The following is a 23434-nucleotide window of genomic DNA, read 5'->3' as shown; positions in this document are numbered from 1 at the left end:
AGCTGGAACGGACCAGACAGAACAGGGCAGAACAACTCCCAACCACTCCAGAATTCTCTCCAACAGGACATTGTAATCAATCCTAAGGAATGTTCTCCCTTGGCCAAGTTTTGAGTGATACCCAGAAACCTTGCCTGATTTTAATTCAAGAAAATACTCCTAAGAACCACTTACAAACAGATGGGTAATAAGATGTGAGTTTATTTGTGAATGAATATGGAATGTTAAGGGTTTGGCTGCCAAGAATTCATTGTTTCAGCCTCCTAAATTGCTTCAGTGCCCTTATCAGTTGGTTGAGGAGCTGGGTTCTATAATTAGAAATCCCTGGGAAACATGAGAACTGAGAGAGACTCTATCAAGGACTCTGATTTAGTTCAGATTAACCCCATCTATGGACCCTGAGATAAAAGAATAACATTGTACAGATATTGCATTCTCTTCAGAGCCGCACCTACAGTATACAAAGAATGAGGATCTCCCCGGCTCCTTCCTCCCTCCTTTTGGGCCCCTTTCTTTAAAGGAGTTTAACAGAGACCCATGGTACTTTACACTAAAGCAACACTTTGGCGGCAACGAAGAGCCATCTAAGCACATTGAGAAGTGTACTATATTCTATAATGTGACATAGAGACTCATAGATTTAGCCGGTGGTAACTTGTGGGAAAAGACACCGGTTGGAATGTGGTTTTAACCAATCAGCATTCAGGATTAGACCCAGCCGTTGTATAAAAAATGATATACACAAAGTCAGATCTTAACTCCCAGTAGGAGAAACCCAAAATTGAGGTAAACTGGACAAAATTGACAACATGGCCGCCAATGGGACCAGCAACTACCCAGCATACCCCACCGACTTCCCCTACAACTCCAGCCTAGACTATGAGGACTACGACCAGGAACCTGACACTAGCAAGATCATCATCCCCTCCATCTACGCCCTGGTCTGCTGCGTGGGTCTAACAGGCAACACCATGGTTATCTATGTTATCCTTAAGTACGCCAAGATGAAAACCGCCACCAATATTTATATATTGAATCTGGCAATTGCAGATGAACTGTTTATGTTGAGTGTGCCGTTTCTGGCGACATCGGCGGCTGTACGTCATTGGCCATTTGGCTCGCTCATGTGCCGTCTGGTGTTGAGCGTGGATGGCATTAACATGTTTACGTCCATCTTCTGTCTGACGGTGTTGAGCGTGGATCGATACGTGGCCGTGGTTCACCCTATCAAGGCTGCCCGCTACCGCCGACCGACTGTTGCCAAAGTGGTCAACGTCTGCGTGTGGGGCCTCTCGCTCCTCGTCATCCTCCCCATTATAATTTTTGCCGACACGGTCCCGGCGCAGGACAGCGGTGTGGACTGTAACTTTCTGTGGCCTGAGGCAGCGTGGTCGGAGGCGTTCGTGGTCTACACCTTCCTGCTCGGCTTCCTGCTTCCTGTGGGTGCAATCTGCCTCTGCTACTGCCTGATGGTGGCGCGCATGCGGGCGGTCGGGCTGAAAGCCGGTTGGCTGCAGCGGCGACGCTCTGAGAAAAAGATCACACGGATGGTGGTGTGTGTGGTGGCGGTTTTTGTCCTCTGCTGGATGCCTTTCTACATCGTCCAGCTGGTCAGTGTGTTCCACCACCCTCCCAACCCCATGGTCACCCAGCTCTTCGTCATCCTAAGTTATGCCAACAGCGGCGCCAACCCGATCCTCTATGGCTTTGTGTCGGATAACTTCCGCCGGTCGTTCCAGAGGATTGTGTGTTTCCGTTGGTTGGAGTCTGGGCTGGACTGTGAACAGGTGGACTACCGTGCTGTAGCCCTGAAGAGACAGGCCACCAATGGACAAAAAGACTTCCCTAAAGAATGTCTGGCATCTGATATGGTGTTCCGGAATGGAACATATACCTCACGCACTACTACATTGTGACAGGGACAAGGTGTTGTGGATGGAACCCCACACTGATAGTGATAGGGAAGCAACAAATGACAACGAATAAAACCACACATGAATAATGATGGAGGCCAGTTTTGATAAGGACCAATTAAAAATATGAAATAAATTATGTTCTCTCACTATATGCTGTGACCATTATACGAGCACTATTTAATTTCATACCACATTATTGTTGAATACTCGTTTCTGATTGGCTGGAAGGGCAATCTAGAATGGGCATTAAACAAGATATACGGGATACCTAATCAAGACGCAGTATAAAGCACTGCACATGCTACACAGTTACAGAAAGCTAAACTAGCAACCACACAACCCGATTACTGGATACATTGTAAACGCAGGTCCAACGAGAACCTAGCTAGCTAGCATTCATTTGTTTTTGCAGAGACATCTGATGACCTAACGTGGTGAGTGATGGAATGAACATGAATTTCTATGCTGTCAAATCCACATGTTTCTAGTTTGACCTGTTTTCAGGCACTGATATTGAATTAGGTTGTCATATTGGCAGGTTTGCTAGCAACAAATTATTTAGCTAGCTTCTAGCCTTGTGTTTGATATGCAATGCGATCTCCTCGTAAAAAAAAAAAGGAAAAGTGCCCTTACGAGAAGGGAAACTTTTCTCTGCCAGGCAAAATCACACATCATCAGCTCATTGTTATGGATGTATCCAAATGAATGTCAGTAGAAAACAGCTTAAACGCAAATGTGGCTACTTTTATGTTAATTCTAGCTGCAGATGTTGACGTGACTGTGTTAGCCGGGGTTGGCTAGCTAGAAAGCAAGGGATAAGAACGTTAACAGACAGCATGGAAATAAAAATAAATACAAATAACAATGGGTCTTGTCCATAGATATAGAACAAAAACAATGAACAACAGTGATAGAACTACGACCAGATTTAGTGGAAAGATGAAAGTATGAAATCACTTACCAAAATGAGAACATCATGATTGTTATTTATATTGATAAATGTGTGCTTTAATATTGTTTGTTGGAAACTGTGGTATAAGCGGGATAAACTCCTCCGTTCTGTACATTACCTCTGCCTCATCCCGCTGCATCATCCATTATTTCCAAGGTAATGTACAGAACGTCAGCGTTTATCCCAGCGCATAGCACAGGAGAATGTACGCACAAAATGGAGACTTTAGATGTCAGTGTGTTAGTTGACTTAAAGCCAAGTCAGGACAACAACTTCCCGTATTGAAGTGGTGCAGCTATGACGAGTTCATGATTTTGACTTTGCATCGGTCTTTTAGCTGGAGTTTACAGTACATATGTTTGTTTGACCTGTGTCTGCCTGTCTGTAAATCTATTGTATCTGCTATATATTAAATAACTCATTTATTTGTTTATTTATTTGGGGGGGTTATCATATTGTTTTATTTAACTAGGCCAAACCCTGTGCTTGGCTTAAGTACATGGACAATAATTGAATAACTGACAGACTCATTTGCCACCGAGGTCAAGTCTGAATCATTCTAGGGGTTAAAACGTATTCATGCCAAAAGTCTCTGAGTGTTGCTGTGTTCTCTGTTTCTTTCACTTTCTCAAACAAGCTCAGACAAGCTGCCCAAAGGGACAACTGTAAATAGCCAAGCTGAAATAAATGTTCCATTTGGACCTGTGGTTATCCTGTTACAACAAGAATTGTAAACACACACACACACACACACATTATTTCAGCAACCAATCTGTACAATCAATCATTTTCTCAAGGTTCTGTATCATCGGTGAGGTCTGTCCAATTGATTTGCCTTGTGTCGCTTATGGAATGATATCGCCGTGGAGACGTCACCATGAATGAATGAGACTGTGTCTGGTGATTAACCCCGTGAGGTATGGACCAACAGGTCGACCTGGCCAATCAGGAAACTTTATCCACATTACCACTATCTCCTCCATCCAACAGGTGACATCACTGTATCTAATCTATATAGTTAAGCCATGATAGCAGAGCCAAACCTTGTCCACACACACACACACACACACTCTTTAAATCCCTCCTCCAGGTGGCCCCGTTTAGCGTATGATTAGTTTTGCTGCTGATTCAGTGAGACCAGCTCTGTTTGGATGGATTCTATATAAAGTGCCTCAGCGTTTAGGACAAAGCACCGCAGTGACTCTTCACCTGTGTGTTCTGTCATAATCAGGACTCTAACGTCAACTTTATGACAATGTCACGCAGAGGTTATGACTAGGGCCAGGAGTTTCTCCTGGTCAGTTCACGTGACCTGGAAACAACAACACGCTCTCACAGTCTCCGAAGTTGCTCCGAACGTCACATTTCAAAGTGTTTCTGACAACCTGGGTTATGTCATATCATTCTGTTTTTCCAAACGTCAAATCTTGAAGTTGCTCTTAATGTCAAATTTAGAAGGTTAAGGTTTTGGATAGGGTTAAAACATTAAGTTAGGCACTCATTCTGAATGGTTAAGTTAAGGGATACGGTTTGGGATAGGGATAAAACCCCCAAAACTAAAAACGAATGTCCACCAATGGGATGAACACGCAACCTACTTGATGGTAATAGCTCTCACTGTTGCCCCTTGTGGACGGTTTTGAAGGCATTTCCCGATGTCCACAGGACATGGACAGAGGTCTAATTTATACGTTTCTCTTGAGCAATCTCATGGACCCAGTGATGACTCGAAAATAAGGCCTGGCATTATTTATTATTTATGACCAGGCATTATTTATGACCAGGTAACCTGACCAGGAAAAACTCCTGGCCGTGTAGCCATAATGCCTGCATAAACATGACGTAGAGCTATACATGTAATGGGCGTTAATGACTACATATGTTGTGTATCTGGTCTACGCCCCCATGCATCTATGATGAAGCACGATTCCCTGTTTGATGTTGAGATTAAAGTCTGTGAGACCAGGCAGCTTCCATATGTTACACACTGCTCTACAATGAAAGTGAATAACAACGAGGAGAGTAACAAATTGCTGCTTGCAGAAAAACACAAATCAAATGCACGTCATGTTCAGAGGGCTCTCACGGCGCTCTCACGTTGTAGTCAACGGAAATAGAGACAGGCTGCAATAGAATGTGAAGTACGGTACATAACAACCGCATGATTCAATTCAATTGAAAAGGGTCGGTTTCCATAACAATTACCTTTAAAGCCAGCTTTGTATTGGTCATTGACAGTTCTGTTACTGAATGCCCATTAGTAAACATATTTTCCATTTTTAAAGTCATTTTCAGTCTTTCAGACAACTCCAAGATGGGGTCACAACAAATATAGACTCAAGTATTGTAATTCAGCTTCTAAACCCAACAATCTCCCTAATCAATATAGAAATATCTCACAAAAAAAGTTAAGAAATATCCCTTAAGATGAAAACATGTTACATAATTTATTTGAAGTTGTTTTCAGCCTTTCCAACAACTCTCCAGGGGAACACAACTCAAGTATTGATCGAGTTTGGTTAGTTTGTTTACTTCCAGATTCTCTCAATCAATTAATAAATATGTGAGGAAACATATTAGTCACATGAGAACACTGATTATAAACTGGGAAGTTCGAGACCTGAATTACCGTCACACCGGCGGTCATGAGTCTTTATTAAGGTAGTCAAATACCACATGACCGTTTAGTCTTGGTATTTAGGCTTCTCCAAGCTCTGATGCTGCTGCTGGTCATTAGTAGCCTACCAAACTTGCTAACTGCCTGGTACTCAGCACTCTATTGTCCCTCTAATCACTCTGATATCAATGCAAAATCGTTTCAAACACCTCATGAGAGCCCATGAGCTCATGTTGCACAACATTTCTACAGGCTGTGTAATCGTGGGAGAAAACAGAGTGATGGCTGCTAATAAAAAGAGGAGAATCCCATCATCTTTCTATAGGCTAGGCCTACTATATTTATTTCTCAACTTTCCTTATGTTAAGCACATTGCTTGTCTTTACAACAGGAGTATAGCAGGAGTAACAGGAGTATAGCCTACCTGGCTGGCATGAAAATAAACCACTGGAAGAAGCGTCCTCCATTCGCTATTTAAGTGCAGAGATGACATGTATTTTTTCCCGCAGCCCCTTATTCAATACAGTTGCATGATAATTGTCCATTCTAAATCAAAACTAATGTCACACAGGGTAGCCTAGTGGTTAGAGCGTTGGACTAGTAACCGGAAGGTTGCAAGTTCAAACCCCCGAGCTGACAAGGTACAAATCTGTCGTTCTGCCCCTGAACAGGCAGTTAACCCACTGTTCCTAGGCCGTCATTGAAAATAAGAATTTGTTCTTAACTGACCTGCCTGGTTAAATAAAGGTAAAATAAATTAAAAAAAAAATATATATATATATATTAATTAGTATATATAAAGACAAGATTAAATCAAGAACAGTGTGATTGTCACAGAGGGGAAGGTAGGAATCAGGCGCAGAGAGCAGAGGGTTCACAGAGAAATGCACTTTAATCCGGCACAAAATGATCATGCCCAAAACACATTGCGGAAAACACAGACCAACCCAAACACAGGGCAGAAAACACGGACCAACACAAACACAGGGCAGAAAACACAGACCAACCCAAACACAGGGCAGAAAACACAGACCAACACAAACACAGGGCAGAAAACACAGACCAACCCAAACACAGGGTGGAAAACATAGACCAACACAGGGCGGAAAACACAGACCAACCCAAACACAGGGTAGAAAACACAGACCAACCCAAACACAGAGCAGAAAGCACACGGCAGAAAACACAGACCAACCCAAACACAGGGCTGAAAACACAGACCAACCCAAACACAGGGTGGAAAACACAGACCAACCCAAACACAGGGCGGAAAACACAGACCAACCCAAACACAGGGCGGAAAACACGGACCAACACAAACACAGGGCAGAAAACACAGACCAACCAAAACACAGACCAACACAGGGCGGAAAACACAGACCAACCCAAACACAGGGCAGAAAGCACAGGGCAGAAAACACAGACCAACCCAAAAACAGGGTGGAAAACACAGACCAACCCAAACACAGGGCGGAAAACACAGACCAACCCAAACACAGGGTAGAAAACACAGACCAACCCAAACACAGGGTAGAAAACACAGACCAACCCAAACACAGGGCAGAAAACACAGACCAACCCAAACACAGGGCGGAAAACACAGACCAACCCAAACACAGGGCGGAAAACACAGACCAACCCAAACACAGGGCGGAAAACACAGACCAACCCAAACACAGGGCGGAAAACACAGACCAACCCAAACACAGGGCAGAAAACACAGACCAACCCAAACACAGGGCAGAAAACACAGACCAACCCAAACACAGGGCAGAAAACACAGAACAACCCAAACACAGGGCAGAAAACACAGACCAACCCAAACACAGGGCAGAAAACACAGAACAACCCAAACACAGGGTAACACGGTCCGGAGCACAATAACTCCTCCGAAACAAGACGTGAACTAAATATAATCCCGCACAAACAAGGGTGGGCTTCACAAGCTTAAATAGGAAAGCAAATCAAGAAAACACAAATAGGAACAGGTGCAACTCATAAGACTAAACTAACAGAAAAGGGATTGGTGGTGGCTAGTAGGCCGGTGAAGACGACCACCGAGCACCGCCCGAACAGGGAGCGGAGCCAACTTCGGCGGGAGTCGTGACAGTGATGGGTGACAATATTAGCCTATCACTTGTGAATTATGCCCAGCATAAGAAAGTGTGGTTTTTTGCAACTTGTTCGATTCATAGTTGCACACCTCATGTAGCCTAGCCCATAGGCCTATATGTTTTAATAAGGTTTGTATCACAACTAAAGTGGCCAAATAACTTCTTAAAATTAAGCACATTGATCCGCTTTACATACATACTAACTGGCATACATAAGCAGCGTGTCACTTTCAATTTTGAGGATGACATTTTTTGCCATAAAAAATGCACTTTAATAATAAAAGCATTAATTGCATAATTGCTTTTGCAGTCACTTTGATAATGGTGTTTCCCACTAACGAAACATTTGCGCTTATAGCCTTCTGTCGTGTGCGCATTGCTGCACTTATAATGTGAAGAAATAGACTAATAGTTTATCAACATTCTAAGCTTAACGTTCTGATCTGTTGCATCAGCCACATTGCATAAAAACACATTTTTTTATGTTAGTGGTTGTATTAATTTGGGATCTATCGCATCCCACAACTGTCCCAGACTATCTTTGGAATATTTATTTCTCGCACAGAATAGAATAGGTCGACCTTTGTACTATGTGGAATAGTAGATTGACATAGGCTAATGCTTTTGCTGTTTGTTAGGCCTACTCATCTTGTTGGCTGATAAAAAGTAAATATGAACAGTTCTTCCAATATCTTCAAAAAACACCTCGGAATTGGACAATTGGATAAGGATGCACGCAGTTGCGTCCCCGATGTGTCTTAACTTGTAGCCTGTGAGATTTCGCAGCACACTCAAGGAGAAGGGCACAACGCAGCACTCCGGGCTGCAAAAGGCATGGATTTTTCAGGGTGCGTTAAAGCCACTAAGGGGATGCCGCTGTGAAATTCTAGGCATTATCAAGTGCTTGTCAAATTGTGAGTGACTGATGTAGTGTGTACAGCCTGTGCAAAAAACAAAGCAGAGCTCCTGCCTTTCAAGCGTCTTTTTTCAAATCATCATTAGTCTCATCATGCAGTCTAACAACGTAGTAAATATCAAAACATATAGCCCAACGTTTGTAGAACAACTGAAGTTACAATAATGACTGCTTCGATCGTATGGATTGGGATATGTTCCGCATTGCGTCCAACAACAACATTGACAAATACGCTGATTCGGTGAGCGAGTTCATTAGAAAGTGCATCGGCGATGTTATGCCCACAGCAACGATTAAAACATTCCCAAAACAGAAACCGTGGATTGATGGCAGCATTCGTGCGAAACTGAAAGCGCGAAACATTGCTTTTAACCAGGGCAAGGTGACCGGAAACATAACAGAATACAAACAGTGTAGCTATTCCCTCCGCAAAGGTTATCAAACAAGCTAAGCGTCAGTATAGAGACAAAGTAGAGTCGCAATTCAACGGCTCAGACACAAGAGGTATGTGGCAGGGTTTACAAAAAGGATTACGGATTACAAAAAGAAAACCAGCCCCGTTGCGGACCAGGATGTCTTGCTCCCAGACAGACTAAATAACTTTTTTGCTCGCTTTGAGGACAATACAGTGCCACTGACACGGCCCGCTACCAAAACCTGCGGACTCTCCTTCACTTTTACATGAGTAAAACATTGAAACGTGTTAATCCTTGCAAGGCTGCAGGCCCAGACGGCATCCCCAGCCGCGTCCTCAGAGCATGTGCAGACCAGCTGGCTGGTGTGTTTACGGACATATTCAATCAATCCTTATCCCAGTCTGCTGTTCCCACATGCTTCAAGAGGGCCACCATTGTTCCTGTTCCCAAGAAAGCTAAGGTAACTGAGCTAAACAACTACCGCACAGCAGCACTCACTTCCGTCATCATGAAGTGCTTTGAGAAACTAGTCAAGGACCATATCACCTACACCCTACCTGACACACTAGACCCACTCCAATTTGCTTACCGCCCCAATAGGTCCACAGACGACGCAATCGCAACCACACTGCACACTGCACTAACCCATCTGGACAACAGGAATGCCATTGTGAGAATGCTGTTCATCGACTCCAGCTCAGCATTTAACACCATAGTAACCTCCAAAATTGTCATCAAGCTCGAGACCCTGGGTCTCGACCCCGCCCTGTGCAACTGGGTACTGGACTTCCTGACAGGCCGCCCCCAGGTGGTGAGGGTAGGTAACAACATCTCCACCCCGCTGATGCTCAACACTGGGGCCCCACAAGGGTGCGTTCTGAGCCTTCTCCTGTACTCCCTGTTCACCCACGACTGCGTGGCCATGCACGCCTCCAACTCAATCATCAAGTTTGTGGACGACACTACAGTGGTAGGCTTGATTACCAACAACGACTAGACGGCCTACAGGGAGGAGGTGAGGGCCCTTGGAGTGTGGTATTAGGAAAATAACCTCACACTCAACGTCAACAAAACAAATGAGATTATTGTGGACTTCAGGAAACAGCAGAGGGAACCCCCCCTATCCACATCGATGGGACAGTAGTAAGTTTTAAGTTCCTCGGCGTACATATCACAGACAAACTGAATTGGTCCACCCACACAGACAGCGTTGTGAAGAAGGTGCAGCAACGCCTCTTCAACCTCAGGAGGCTGGAGAAATTTGGCTTGTCACCAAAAGCACTCACAAACTTCTACAGATGCACAATCGAGAGCATCCTGTCGGGCTGTATCACCGCCTGGTACGGAAATTGCTCCGCCCACAACCCGTAAGGCTCTCCAGAGGGTAGTGAGGTCTGCAAAACGCATCACCGGGGGCAAACTACCTGCCCTCCAGGACACATACACCACCCGATGTCACAGGAAGGCCATAAAGATCATCAAGGACAACAACCACCCGAGCCACTGCCTGTTCACCCTGCTATCATCCAGAAGGCGAGGTCAGTACAGGTGCATCAAAGCAGGGACCGAGAGACTGAAAAACAGCTTCTATCTCAAGGCCATCAGACTGTTAAACAGCCACCACTAACATTGAGTGGCTGCTGCCAACATACTGACTCAACTCCAGCCACTTTAATAATGGGAATTGATGTAAAAAATGTATCACTAGCCACTTTAAACAATGCCACTTAATATAATGTTTACATACCCTACATTACTCATCTCATATGTTTATGTATATACTGTACTCTAAATAATCTACTGCATCTTGCCATCTTTATGTAATACATGTATCACTAGCCACTTTAAAATATGCCACTTTATGTTTATATTCCCTACATTACTCATCTCATATGTATATACTGTACTCTATACCATCTACTGCATCTTGCCTATGCCGTTCTGTACTATCACTCATTCATATACAGTGCCTTGCGAAAGTATTCGGCCCCCTTGAACTTTGCGACCTTTTGCCACATTTCAGGCTTCAAACATAAAGATGTAAAACTGTATTTTTTTGTGAAGAATCAACAACAAGTGGGACACAATCATGAAGTGGAACGACATTTATTGGATATTTCAAACTTTTTTAACAAATCAAAAACTGAAAAATTGGGCGTGCAAAGTTATTCAGCCCCCTTAAGTTAATACTTTGTAGCGCCACCTTTTGCTGCGATTACAGCTGTACGTCGCTTGGGGTATGTCTCTATCAGTTTTGCACATCGAGAGACTGAAATTTTTTCCCATTCCTCCTTGCAAAACAGCTCGAGCTCAGTGAGGTTGGATGGAGAGCATTTGTGAACAGCAGTTTTCAGTTCTTTCCACAGATTCTCGATTGGATTCAGGTCTGGACTTTGACTTGGTCATTCTAACACCTGGATATGTTTATTTTTGAACCATTCCATTGTACATTTTGCTTTATGTTTTGGATCATTGTCTTGTTGGAAGACAAATCTCCGTCCCAGTCTCAGGTCTTTTGCAGACTCCATCAGGTTTTCTTCCAGAATGGTCCTGTATTTGGCCCCATCCATCTTCCCATCAATTTTAACCATCTTCCCTGTCCCTGCTGAAGAAAAGCAGGCCCAAACCATGATGCTGCCACCACCATGTTTGACAGTGGGTATGGTATGTTCAGGGTGATGAGCTGTTCAATTTTGGTTTCATCTGACCAGAGCACCTTCTTCCACATGTTTGGTGTGTCTCCCAGGTGGCTTGTGGCAAACTTTAAACGACACTTTTTATGGATATCTTTAAGAAATGGCTTTCTTCTTGCCACTTCCATAAAGGCCAGATTTGTGCAATATACGACTGATTGTTGTCCTATGGACAGAGTCTCCCACCTCAGCTGTAGATCTCTGCAGTTCATCCAGAGTGATCATGGGCCTCTTGGCTGCATCTCTGATCAGTCTTCTCCTTGTATGAGCTGAAAGTTTAGAGGGACGGCTAGGTCTTGGTAGATTTGCAGTGGTCTGATACGCCTTCCATTTCAATATTATCGCTTGCACAGTGCTCCTTGGGATGTTTAAAGCTTGGGAAATCTTTTTGTATCCAAATCCGGCTTTACACTTCTTCACAACAGTATCTCGGACCTGCCTGGTGTGTTCCTTGTTCTTCATGATGCTCTCTACGCTTTTAACGGACCTCTGAGACTATCACAGTGCAGGTGCATTTATACGGAGACTTGATTACACACAGGTGGATTGTATTTATCATCATTAGTCATTTAGGTCAACATTGGATCATTCAGAGATCCTCACTGAACTTCTGGAGAGAGTTTGCTGCACTGAAAGTAAAGGGGCTGAATAATTTTGCACGCCCAATTTTTCAGTTTTTGATTTGTTAAAAAAGTTTGAAATATCCGATAAATGTCGTTCCACTTCATGATTGTGTCCCACTTGTTGTTGATTCTTCACAAAAAATACAGTTTTATATCTTTATGTTTGAAGCCTGAAATGTGGCAAAAGGTCGCAAAGTTCAAGGGGGCCGAATACTTTCGCAAGGCACTGTATCTTTATGTACATATTCTTTATCCTTTTACACTTGTGTATAAGGTAGTAGTTTTGGAATTGTTAGTTAGATTACTTGTTGGTTATTACTGCATTGTCAGAACTAGAAGCACAAGCATTTCGCTTCACTCACATTAACATCTGCTTACCATGTGTATGTGACAAATAACATGTGATGTGATTTGATTTAACTCTAAATGAAACATATAGGAGGACCAGTTTCTTTGTTTACTCCTCAACACAGAATAGCTGCATGTGTTCACTCTCTCAAATCGTTTGGAGAAAATATTTATATTTTATTCAGATTGGTTCAATTGTATTCTTCATACTATAATATAAAATAATGCCACTGAATTATAAGCAAATCTTGTCTGCTAAATGACCTAGTGTAGCCCACAGTCATCTTGTCACACCCTGACCATAGTTTGCTTTGTATGTTTCTATGTTTTGTTTGGTCAGGGTGTGATCTGAGTGGGCATTCTATGTTGGATGTCTAGTTTGTCTGTTTCTGTGTTTGGACCTGGTATGGTTCTCAATCAGAGGCAGGTGTTAGTCATTTGTCTCTGATTGGGAACCATATTTAGGTAGCCTGTTTTGTGTGGGGTTTTGTGGGTGGGTTTTTCCTGTCTTTGTGTTTGTTGCACCAGATAGGACTGTTTCGGTTTTGCCACATTTATTGTTTTGTCTTATGTTCATGTTGAGTTTACCTATTAAAAAACATGGACTATAACCACGCTGCATTTTGGTCTGCCTCTCCTTCCCAGGAGGAAAACCGTTACACATCTGGCTTCGCCACATCAGGACCTAACATAAGAACAACTCAGAGTATGCTATTCTGTTCTTCTGAAATAGACTACTTTTTCTTCATATCAAGCTTCCTGGTCTAAAATAGATAAGGAATTTATTGTGAAGGTGTAGGCTATCTTACATGGAGTCGGGTAGGCTGTTTGTAGAGTTTATCCGACTGGATAAAAAAAGTCATATCAATAATGGGCCTCCCAAGTGGCGCAGCATCGCAATGCTAGAGGCGTCACTACAGACCCGGGTTCGATCCTGGGCTGTGTTACAGCCGGCCGTTATCTTGAGTCCCATAAGGTGGCGCACAATTGGCCCAGCGTCATCCGAGTTAGGGGAAGGTTTGGCCGGGGGGGGCTTTACTTGGCTCATAGCACTCTAGCGACTCCTTGTGGCGGGCTGGGTGCCTGCAGTCTGGCCTCGGTGGCCAGTTGAACGGTGTTTCCTCCGACTTATTGGTGCAGGCGGGTGTTAAGAATCGCGGTTTAGCAGGTCATGTTTCGGAGGACGCATGACTCGACCTTCGCCTCCCAAGCCCGTTGGGGAGTTGCAGCGATGAGACAAGATCGAAATTGTGGAGAAAAATGGGTAAAAATTAAATAAAAAATAAACAACAAGAATGGATAATAATAATTATGCCCTCCACCACACTTCTAAAACCAAAGTTGCGCCCATGCTAAGAGGTACTGTATTAAGGGGCTGTTTGGGTCTTCCAGTGATTAAACAAGTTTTGGCTGCACATCAAACACGTTCACTGCAGCATGACTAAAAGGCTGTCTGAGGCTGTAGATGACTTTAAATGGCTAGAAGGTCACTGAGCACTGCTAGCCCATATATAAGCATGCCTCGCTGTGACAATTTCTGTTAATCTCTGCGTAAATATTTTACACATGGCTTTTAGACATCTTAAATTCATTAAAAGTTAACAAATGGTCTTTTGTAATTATGGACACAAACGTCATAGGCTTGTATTAAAAGATGGGTCAAAAGTTGAGTCCCTGCCTAAAATAATTATGTCGGGGAGGGTCGGTGGTCAGGATGGCTTTAGACTGTATAGGAATGTATGTAATCTTATACTATATGTCAACATTATAACATATCCAGTACATAGTCAGAGAGAGAGAGAAGGGGGGCAGAGAGAGAGAGAGAGAGAGAGAAGGGGGGCAGAGAGAGATAGAGAGAAGGGGGGCAGAGAGAGAGAGAAGGGGGTAGAGAGAGAGAGAGAGAATGGGGGCAGAGAGAGAGAGAGAGAGAGAGAGAGAGAAGGGGGCAGAGAGAGAGAGAGAGAGAGAGAGAGAAGGGGGGCAGAGAGAGAGAGAGAGAGAGAAAGGGGGCAGAGAGAGACAGAGAGAGAGAGAGAGGGGGGGGCAGAGAGAGAGAGTCTTAGTCAAAGTAATAACATATCCACTACATAGTCAGAGAAGGGCAGTGAGGTGGGAGGTGGTGGTGATGTGGAGAGAAACAGAAGATAGGTGGGGAGAGAGAAAACCAAAGCCATAGGACAGAGAGAGAGAGAGAGAGAGAGAGCAGCTATGTAGACAGTTCCCACTTTCACAGGGGGGTAGGATGGTAAAGTGAAAGAGACAAAGAGATTGAGGGAAGGGAAAAATAGAGAGAGCACTAACCAAGTCCCTGCCTACACCACAAGGCTACCAATGAATAAAGCCTCCATTATGTACACGGAGACAGAGAGGGGGACACTGGTTAGGGGGTGCAGAGTCAGTATGGGGGCCAGTGGACTAGCCCCCTAACCATTATCCCATTTAACCATCCCCTCTAGTCTGAAACAGTGGGATTCTTGAGTGGTTTATAGTCTGCCATTTTTGTGGTGATAATTAAGACTCTAGAGATACACACAGCCCAACCAACACAGTCAGCAGAACAGGCTACGGAAGGCAGTGAGAATCGTCCCCCTACTGACTTTATGTGCTGCAGGCTACCAGATCAGGGTCAATGTACAGTAAGTGAAGAAATATGAATTTAATAAGGTACAGTGAAGACAAAATTAATTTTCACTCTTGGTGAAACTACTCTTGGTGGAATATATGTATATTCTATTCTACTTTGGGAAATGCAATTAAATTCAAATGAATTTGTTCTGTACTTTTCCCCAATGGCGCCGAGTGAAACATTAGGCTATAGTGATCATCCATAGAAAAGTTGAGGAGGCAGGTCATTGTACACAGCCCATAGAACGCACATACTGTACAGAATAATAGATTCTATGACAGAGCCCACCTATCATAAAAATAGATTCTATTTCCATGACACCAATGGAGACAAAAGACACTGTTTTAATGCAGATGTTCCCTCTCTCTTCATTCATGTATTCATTCATTCCCATTCTGTTCCATTGTGCTTTTTTTATAGAACTGTGGAACCACAATACTTCAGAGGTCAGGTTTGAGAGGTTGAACGATATATAGCATTTTCACCTGTGTGCCATATTTTTCACATGCATATATCCAGGTCCAAGGTACTCTGAGGAGGGGGACATATGCTCTGTATAGGGGGAAGTTGTAGGGTTAAACAGTATAATACCACATGTCGATTCACAATTGTATAATATTCCTCTCAGTTTAAGGGTTTGCAGAGACAGCGAGCGTATTGTGAAGGGAGGGATACACACCGCTGAGAGCTCATATTCAATGGTTGTTTGATCTCCACAGATTTCATTAATTCAGAGAAAAGGTTTAGACAGGGAGCCCGATTCCGACCCTTTCATTTCACTAATTGGTCTTTAGACCAATCAGATCAGCTCTGAAAAATATCTAATGTGATTGGTCAAAAGACCAATTAGTGGAAAAAATATCAGAATTGGGCTGCCTGTGTAAACAGCCAGAGAGAGAGACAACTTAATGTGTGTGTGTGTATATATGTGTGTGTGCGTGCCTACCTGCCAACCATGTGTGTGCGTGCATCTTCTACCCAAACTGAACTTCTTCACAATAGATAGCACACATTTAAAAAAATGCTTCACCCAACAATACCACCTTTAAACAGAGCTGAGCCTTCCAGATGTTTAAAAATATACCATTATCCAGCGTCCTCAAGACAGACAGACAGGTTGAGCTGGAATTGAATGATGACTACAGCCTTTACAATCCAGTTTACATTATAGTAATGTTGTTTTGGTGGCTGGGAAGTTGTTTATTAAAAGTTCAGCTGCACAACGGCAACTAAGCCTTACTGCTGAGAGAGAGAGAGAGAGAGAGAGAGAGAGAGAGAGAGAGAGAGAGAGAGAGAGAGGCCCTTTAGAAAGACAGAGAACCATGGTCTCTGGATCAGAAAGGGATTATGCAGACCTTAAAAGTTGAGGCTGCTTGTGAAAAACCTTTTCCTTGCCCCCAATAATCTGAAACCCACTTTGAAAAGGACAGTGCTGGGTTATAGACAACTATATTTACCCAGCACTATCCTTCCAAAATTATGGGCATTAATATGGAGTTGGTCCCCCTTTTGCTGCTATAAGAGCCACTCTTCTGGGAAGGCTTTCCACTAGACGTTGGAACATTGCTGTAGGGACTTGCTTCCATTCAGCCACAAGTGCGTTAGTAAGGTTGGGCACTGATGTTGGGCGATTAGGCCTGGCTCGCAGTCGGCGTTCCAATACATTCCAAAGGTGTTCGATGGGGTTCAGGTCAGGGCTCTGCGCAGGCCAGTCAAGTTATTCCACACCGATCTCAACAAACCATTTCTGTATGGACCTCGCTTTGTGCACTGGGGCATTGTCATGCTGAAACAGAAAAGGGCTTCCCCCCAAACTGTTGCCACAAAGTTGGAAGCACAGAATCGTCTAGAATGTAATGTTATGCTGTAGAGTTTCCTTTCACTGAAACTAACCACAAAAAACATCCCCAGAACATTATTCCTTCTCCACCAAACTTTACAGTTGGCTCTATGCATTCGGGCAGGTAGTGTTCTCCTGGCATCCGCCAAACCCAGATTAGTCCGTCAGACTGCCAGATGGTGAAGCGTGATTCATCACTCCATAGACCGCGTTTCCACTGCTCCAGAGTCCATTGGCAGGGAGCTTTACACCACTCCAGGGGATGCTTGGTATTGTGCATGGTGATCTTAGGCTTGTGTGTGGCTGCTCGGCCATGGAAACCCATTTCATGAAGCTCCTGACGAACAGTTTTTGTGCTGACGTTGCTTTTGGAGGCAGTGTGGAACTCGGTAGTGAGCGTTGTAACAGAGGACAGATGATTTTTGCTGAAATAGCCGAAACTCGGTCCTTGGACCCCAGAGGGGCGCACATTTTGTTTTTTTGACGTAGCACTACACAGCTCACTCAAATAATCAACAAATCATCCATCTTTAATCATTTGAATTAGCTGTGTAGTGTTAGGGCAAAAACCAAAACATACTCCCCTTGGGGTTCCCAGGACCAAGTTTGGGAAACACCGTAATATCAAACCCCTAAGGTAGCTGTGGGGAAGTGTGTTGGGAAGTATAGCTTGTAGGACCTTGGCATACGATATTATCACCATACTTAGGTGCCAATATATGTACTGCGATTCTCACCATTTTCACGATTCTATATGTATTGCCTCTCGGAACTGTGATTTTATTGTTCCAAATATATTGCTCACCGTATTTCTGCTGCAGAGGGACAAAAGAGAGTCATGAGAAAATGAGTTTGATCAGTCATGGAAATAAAAGTGCTGAAAACAAATTGGATCCCAATTTAAATGAAAATGGAGAACAAGCTATGAAGGAAGAATACTGTTTTGGTGCAGGTACAGCCAACTAGGGCAAACATTATATTGCAATATTGTCAAAACGATATGATGTATTGTCAAAAATAATATCCCGTAATGTAACTATACATTTTTTCCCTCATCACTAATAGCTTGTTATCAGTTTTTAACTAAAGCAGGGGTTTCCGATTCCCCTGTAAAGTAAAAGAGTCAACAACATACATTTTTAATGTGCATGACTTGGACAAAACGTCTGGCTTGACCTGACCTGACCTTGGCCCCCTAAACATGTATGGCGATGATGTGATGATATCCAATATCCAAATTTATGGTGGCAATAAAGAACACACCACTGATGATTTTCAAAGTGGATTTATTTGCCAGCGAGCCTCCACATCTGGTTCTACATAGGGGTCTTAAGAAGCAGCTATTGTGCACCAGTCTTCTATCCGGAGATTAGCAACACAAACTGAGGACCCTCACCTCAAAGACACAGCCGGTCCAAAGACATGCCTGACCTGATATCAAAGGGAAGGATGAGAGAGAGGGGGCTCTACGTTTTCTAATAGTCCAGGGAATTGTCCTTCCCATCCTTCCTGGCTTTCTGTTTCAACACAATAAACAGAGAGAGATGGTTTCAGAAGCACATGTTTGACCTGAAGACCCTGAGAAAAAATCAGCAACACGGCTAGGAACTAAACAACAGTTGGCAAGGCGGAGATTTTACAGTGAGAAGGCATATGATGAAGATGTGGTTGTTCTTGCCGGAGTGAGGAATAATGCCGGAGACTGAACAGGTATTTCCAAAACAAAATAACCAAGTGGTCATTGCAACAAATACAAACTGAACTGAATCAAAACGAGTAGAACTATATCACAGAAACCCTGGAAAACCCTGCAGCATGCCATCCTCATCCTGTCCTGTCTCTCAAACAAGGAAATGACAGGGCTTAAATAGGACTACCCAACATACATCTGACCAATGGAAACCATACACTTCTTACAATGATCAATTACCATTCACAATGGATGAAATTCAATTCAGCCATATTCAGGTCACAATCGCATCATTATCCACACATAAATACGGTTTCAAAAACAGTGTCTGGTCATTCATATAGGCGTGTCTTTAGATTAAGTGACGGAGGACATTATGACAATGGTCACAGGCGTAAAGCCCCAGTGTCAGAAAGTCAATGAGGCTGTCCGTATAGCTCCTCTAGGCATGGACTCAACACTATATGGACCTGATATGTCATGTCAACAACACAAAGCAATTACCCTTAAAGAGAGTGGCTCTACATGTACTGAACCCCCACATAATGAACCATCACTCATCTGTCTGACACTGAACAGCATTGTACTTGGTCATGTACGGAACACTGAGGTACGGAACACTGAGGTACGGAACACTGATGTACGGAACACTGATGTACGGAACACTGATGTACGGAACACTGATGTACGGAACACTGAGGTACGGAACACTGAGGTACGGAACACTGATGTACTGAACACTGATGTACTGAACACTGATGTACGGAACACTGATGTACGGAACACTGAGGTACGGAACACTGATGTACGGAACACTGAGGTACGGAACACTGATGTACGGAACACTGATGTACTGAACACTGATGGACGGGACACTGATTTACTGAACACTGATGTACGGAACACTGATGTACTGAACACTGATGTACGGACCACTGATGTACTGAACACTGATGTACGGAACACTGATGTACGGAACACTGATGTACGGAACACTGATGTACGGAACACTGATGTACGGAACACTGAGGTACGGAACACTGAGGTACGGAACACTGAGGTACGGAACACTGATGTACGGAACACTGATGTACGGAACACTGATGTACGGAACACTGATGTACGGAACACTGAGGTACGGAACACTGAGGTACGGAACACTGATGTACTGAACACTGATGTACTGAACACTGATGTACGGAACACTGATGTACGGAACACTGAGGTACGGAACACTGATGTACGGAACACTGAGGTACGGAACACTGATGTACGGAACACTGATGTACTGAACACTGATGGACGGGACACTGATTTACTGAACACTGATGTACGGAACACTGATGTACGGAACACTGATGTACGGGACACTGATGAACGGGACACTGATGGACGGAACACTGATGTACGGAACACTGATGTACTGAACACTGATGTACGGACCACTGATGTACTGAACACTGATGTACTGAACACTGATGTACTGAACACTGATGTACGGACCACTGATGTACGGAACACTGATGTACTGAACACTGATGTACGGAACACTGATGTACTGAACACTGATGTACGGACCACTGATGTACTGAACACTGATGTACGGAACACTGATGTACTGAACACTGATGTACGGACCACTGATGTACGGACCACTGATGTACGGAACACTGATGTACTGAACACTGATGTACGGACCACTGATGTACTGAACACTGATGTACGGAACACTGATGTACTGAACACTGATGTACGGACCACTGATGTACTGAACACTGATGTACGGAACACTGATGTACGGAACACTGATGTACTGAACACTGATGTACGGAACACTGATGTACGGAACACTGATGGACGGGACACTGATGAACGGGACACTGATGGACGGAACACTGATGTACGGAACACTGATGGACGGGACACTGATGGACGGAACATTGATGTACGGGACACTGATGGACGGAACACTGATGTACGGAACACTGATGTACGGAACACTGATGGACGGGACACTGATGGACGGAACATTGATGGACGGGACGCTGATGGACGGAACACTGATGGACAGAACACTGATGTACGGAACACTGATGTACGGAACACTGATGGACGGGACACTAATGGATGGGACACTGATGTACGGAACACTGATGGACGGGACACTGATGGACGGAACATTGATGGACGGGACGCTGATGGACGGAACACTGATGGACAGAACACTGATGGACAGAACACTGATGTACGGAACACTGATGTACGGAACACTGATGTACGGAACACTGATGTACGGAACACTGAGGTACGGAACACTGATGGACGGAACACTGATGGACGGAACACTGATGTACGGGACACTGATGGACGGGACACTGATGGACGGAACACTGATGTACGGGACACTGATGGACGGAACACTGATGGACGGAACACTGATGTACGGAACACTGATGTACGGGACACTGATGGACGGGACACTGATGGACGGAACATTGATGGACGGGATGCTGATGGACGGAACACTGATGGACAGAACACTGATGTACGGAACACTGATGTACGGAACACTGATGGACGGAACACTGATGTACGGAACACTGATGTACGGGACACTAATGGATGGGACACTGATTGACGGGACACTAATGGATGGGACACTAATGGATGGGACACTGATGGATGGGACACTAATGGATGGGACACTGATGGATGGGACACTGATGGATGGGACACTGATGGACGGGACACTGATGGACGGGACACTGATGGACGGGACACTAAAGGATGGGACACTAATGGACGGGAAACTAATGGATGAGACACTAATGGATGGGACACTAATGGATGGGACACTGATGGACGGGACACTGATGGATGGGACACTGATGTACGGGACACTGATGGACAGAACACTGATGGACGGGACACTGATGTACGGGACACTGATGGACGGGACACTGATGGACGGGACGCTGATGGACAGAACACTGATGGACGGGAGAGAGTGGAGTTCTAATTGCTCTTTTCCAATCTACATACCACCGCTTCACTCGCAGTCTAAATCAGCTACTAGGATGAAAGAGTGGTCGTCCCATCTTGGCCTGGTTGGATAGACCTGACTACCGTGGGATTGGAGCTCCCTTTGACTGTAAGACATCAGCGTTCACATAATTTTTCCTTATCGACTTAATCAGCAAAGTAAATTAAAGTCTAAAGGCTGGCACACATCGCACTGAATGTGGATCCAGTGTTCCATCCTCCAATCGTTCAGCGCGCTGTGTTTTGAGGACCACCCGCTGTAGATGTCTGACTGCTGACATTTTCATGCGATTGTACATGTAAAATCAGTGTGCACTCGGTTTACAAATTACAGCTGGCCCTCTGTTCAGAGGTGCTAAGTTCTCTCGGCCAGTAAAAGCTATTGGTGTGTCTGAGCCCTAAACCCTTACCAGTCATACAGCTAGAGCACTAATAAGGACATGACCAGGCCCCACATAGTCTATAACAGGGACCCAGAGGCTTTCCTGGTCAGGAGGAAGAACTCAGGGACCCAAGCCTGACCTCTTTCTCAGAGGAGAGGATATCCCTAAGTCTCTAGTTTTAAACAAAGTCCAGAGCTAAATGAAGACAGATGGGCCGAGGCTGCAGCTGATAGCGGTCAAGCTCCTGACCCCCTCGACCTGCAGAAAATAACCAGTTCAGCTGGAGTTTGCGAGGTACCAGATCTCTGCCTTCAAGGGGCGCCTATTGGGATGAATGGCACGTGGATGGTGCTGCTAATGCTATAATATACAATCCTTCCGCAGTCCCATCACTGTTGCTTAACCCTTCACCTCGTTAAAGCAAGCTTAGATTTCTCTTCTTGTCAAAGCTACCCGTGAAAATTTACTTCAAGGTTCAAAGCTTGAACTCTTTTTGTAGTTTTTTGTTATCTTTTTTACTGTCCAATGACTTGTCAAGGGGTGGATGTTTTGTTGTTGAGTCCGTTTAGTTTAGTTTTAAATAGAGCTTTGGATGAGGGGGCTTAGAAAGCGAAAGTAGCTAATTTAAACACAGGGGTGGAGTTAAACATGTTGAATTGCCTAGACAGAAATCTCCAGAGAAACTTTTGCTTACTTTTCGGTAATTATGGCTTTAGGCTTCACTGACTCTGATTTCATCATGAAAAGCAGACTAACTAATAGAATTTCTAGACACTTCTCAATGTGATGACACAACAGCTCGTAACGGATGAGCGTTCACAAATGGCTCACAAATGCAGGAAAATAAATTAAGAGCAGTTAATTGGCATTCAGTGGGCTCTGTAGTTTGCAGTATCTTTTCTGAAAAGACAATGCTTGCTACGGGGGTTCCCCTAGGCAATTTCCCACAGACATTAAGGTGGAAGCATTGGGAAGTACGGGACAACAGGCACAAATTGTTCTCATTTAAATCAATTGAGCATCGATGGGTGAAAAGCAAAGCAAGAGAGGGAAAATGTTATACCTATTTCAGCACCAATGATTTCTCCATGCAGCTCTCTGGATGAGAGAGAGAGAGAGAGAGAGAGAGAGAGAGAGAGAGAGAGAGAGAGAGAGAGAGAGAGAGAGAAAGAGAGAGATCCCTCTCAGAGCTATGCTCAATCATGAATCAAAGCCAAAGGATCTGAATAATATTAATAAATAATATAGATGGAAGAAG

The 23434-nt window shown here is 44.1% G+C and overlaps 1 protein-coding gene across 1 annotated transcript; it reads left to right on the top strand.

Moving 5' to 3' along the window:
* Positions 1 to 624: 624 nt before the first annotated feature.
* sstr1b (somatostatin receptor 1b) lies at positions 625 to 3569 on the top strand. Its single transcript, XM_064939058.1, has one exon. The coding sequence runs from the start codon at positions 810 to 812 to the stop codon at positions 1914 to 1916; it is 1107 nt and encodes a 368-aa protein (XP_064795130.1). The 5' UTR covers positions 625 to 809; the 3' UTR covers positions 1917 to 3569.
* Positions 3570 to 23434: the final 19865 nt, after the last annotated feature.

This window comes from Oncorhynchus masou, chromosome 27, assembly GCF_036934945.1.
Source record: "Oncorhynchus masou masou isolate Uvic2021 chromosome 27, UVic_Omas_1.1, whole genome shotgun sequence".
NCBI classification, from domain to species: domain Eukaryota; kingdom Metazoa; phylum Chordata; class Actinopteri; order Salmoniformes; family Salmonidae; genus Oncorhynchus; species Oncorhynchus masou.
The sequence above is the reverse complement of the archived record's forward strand: the minus strand, read 5'-3'. Positions and strand labels throughout refer to the sequence as shown.

What these genes read in the sequence shown, in the direction of transcription:
- sstr1b (XM_064939058.1), top strand. Translation starts at nt 810, where the DNA reads ATGGCCGCCAATGGGACCAGCAACTACCCAGCATACCCCACCGACTTC.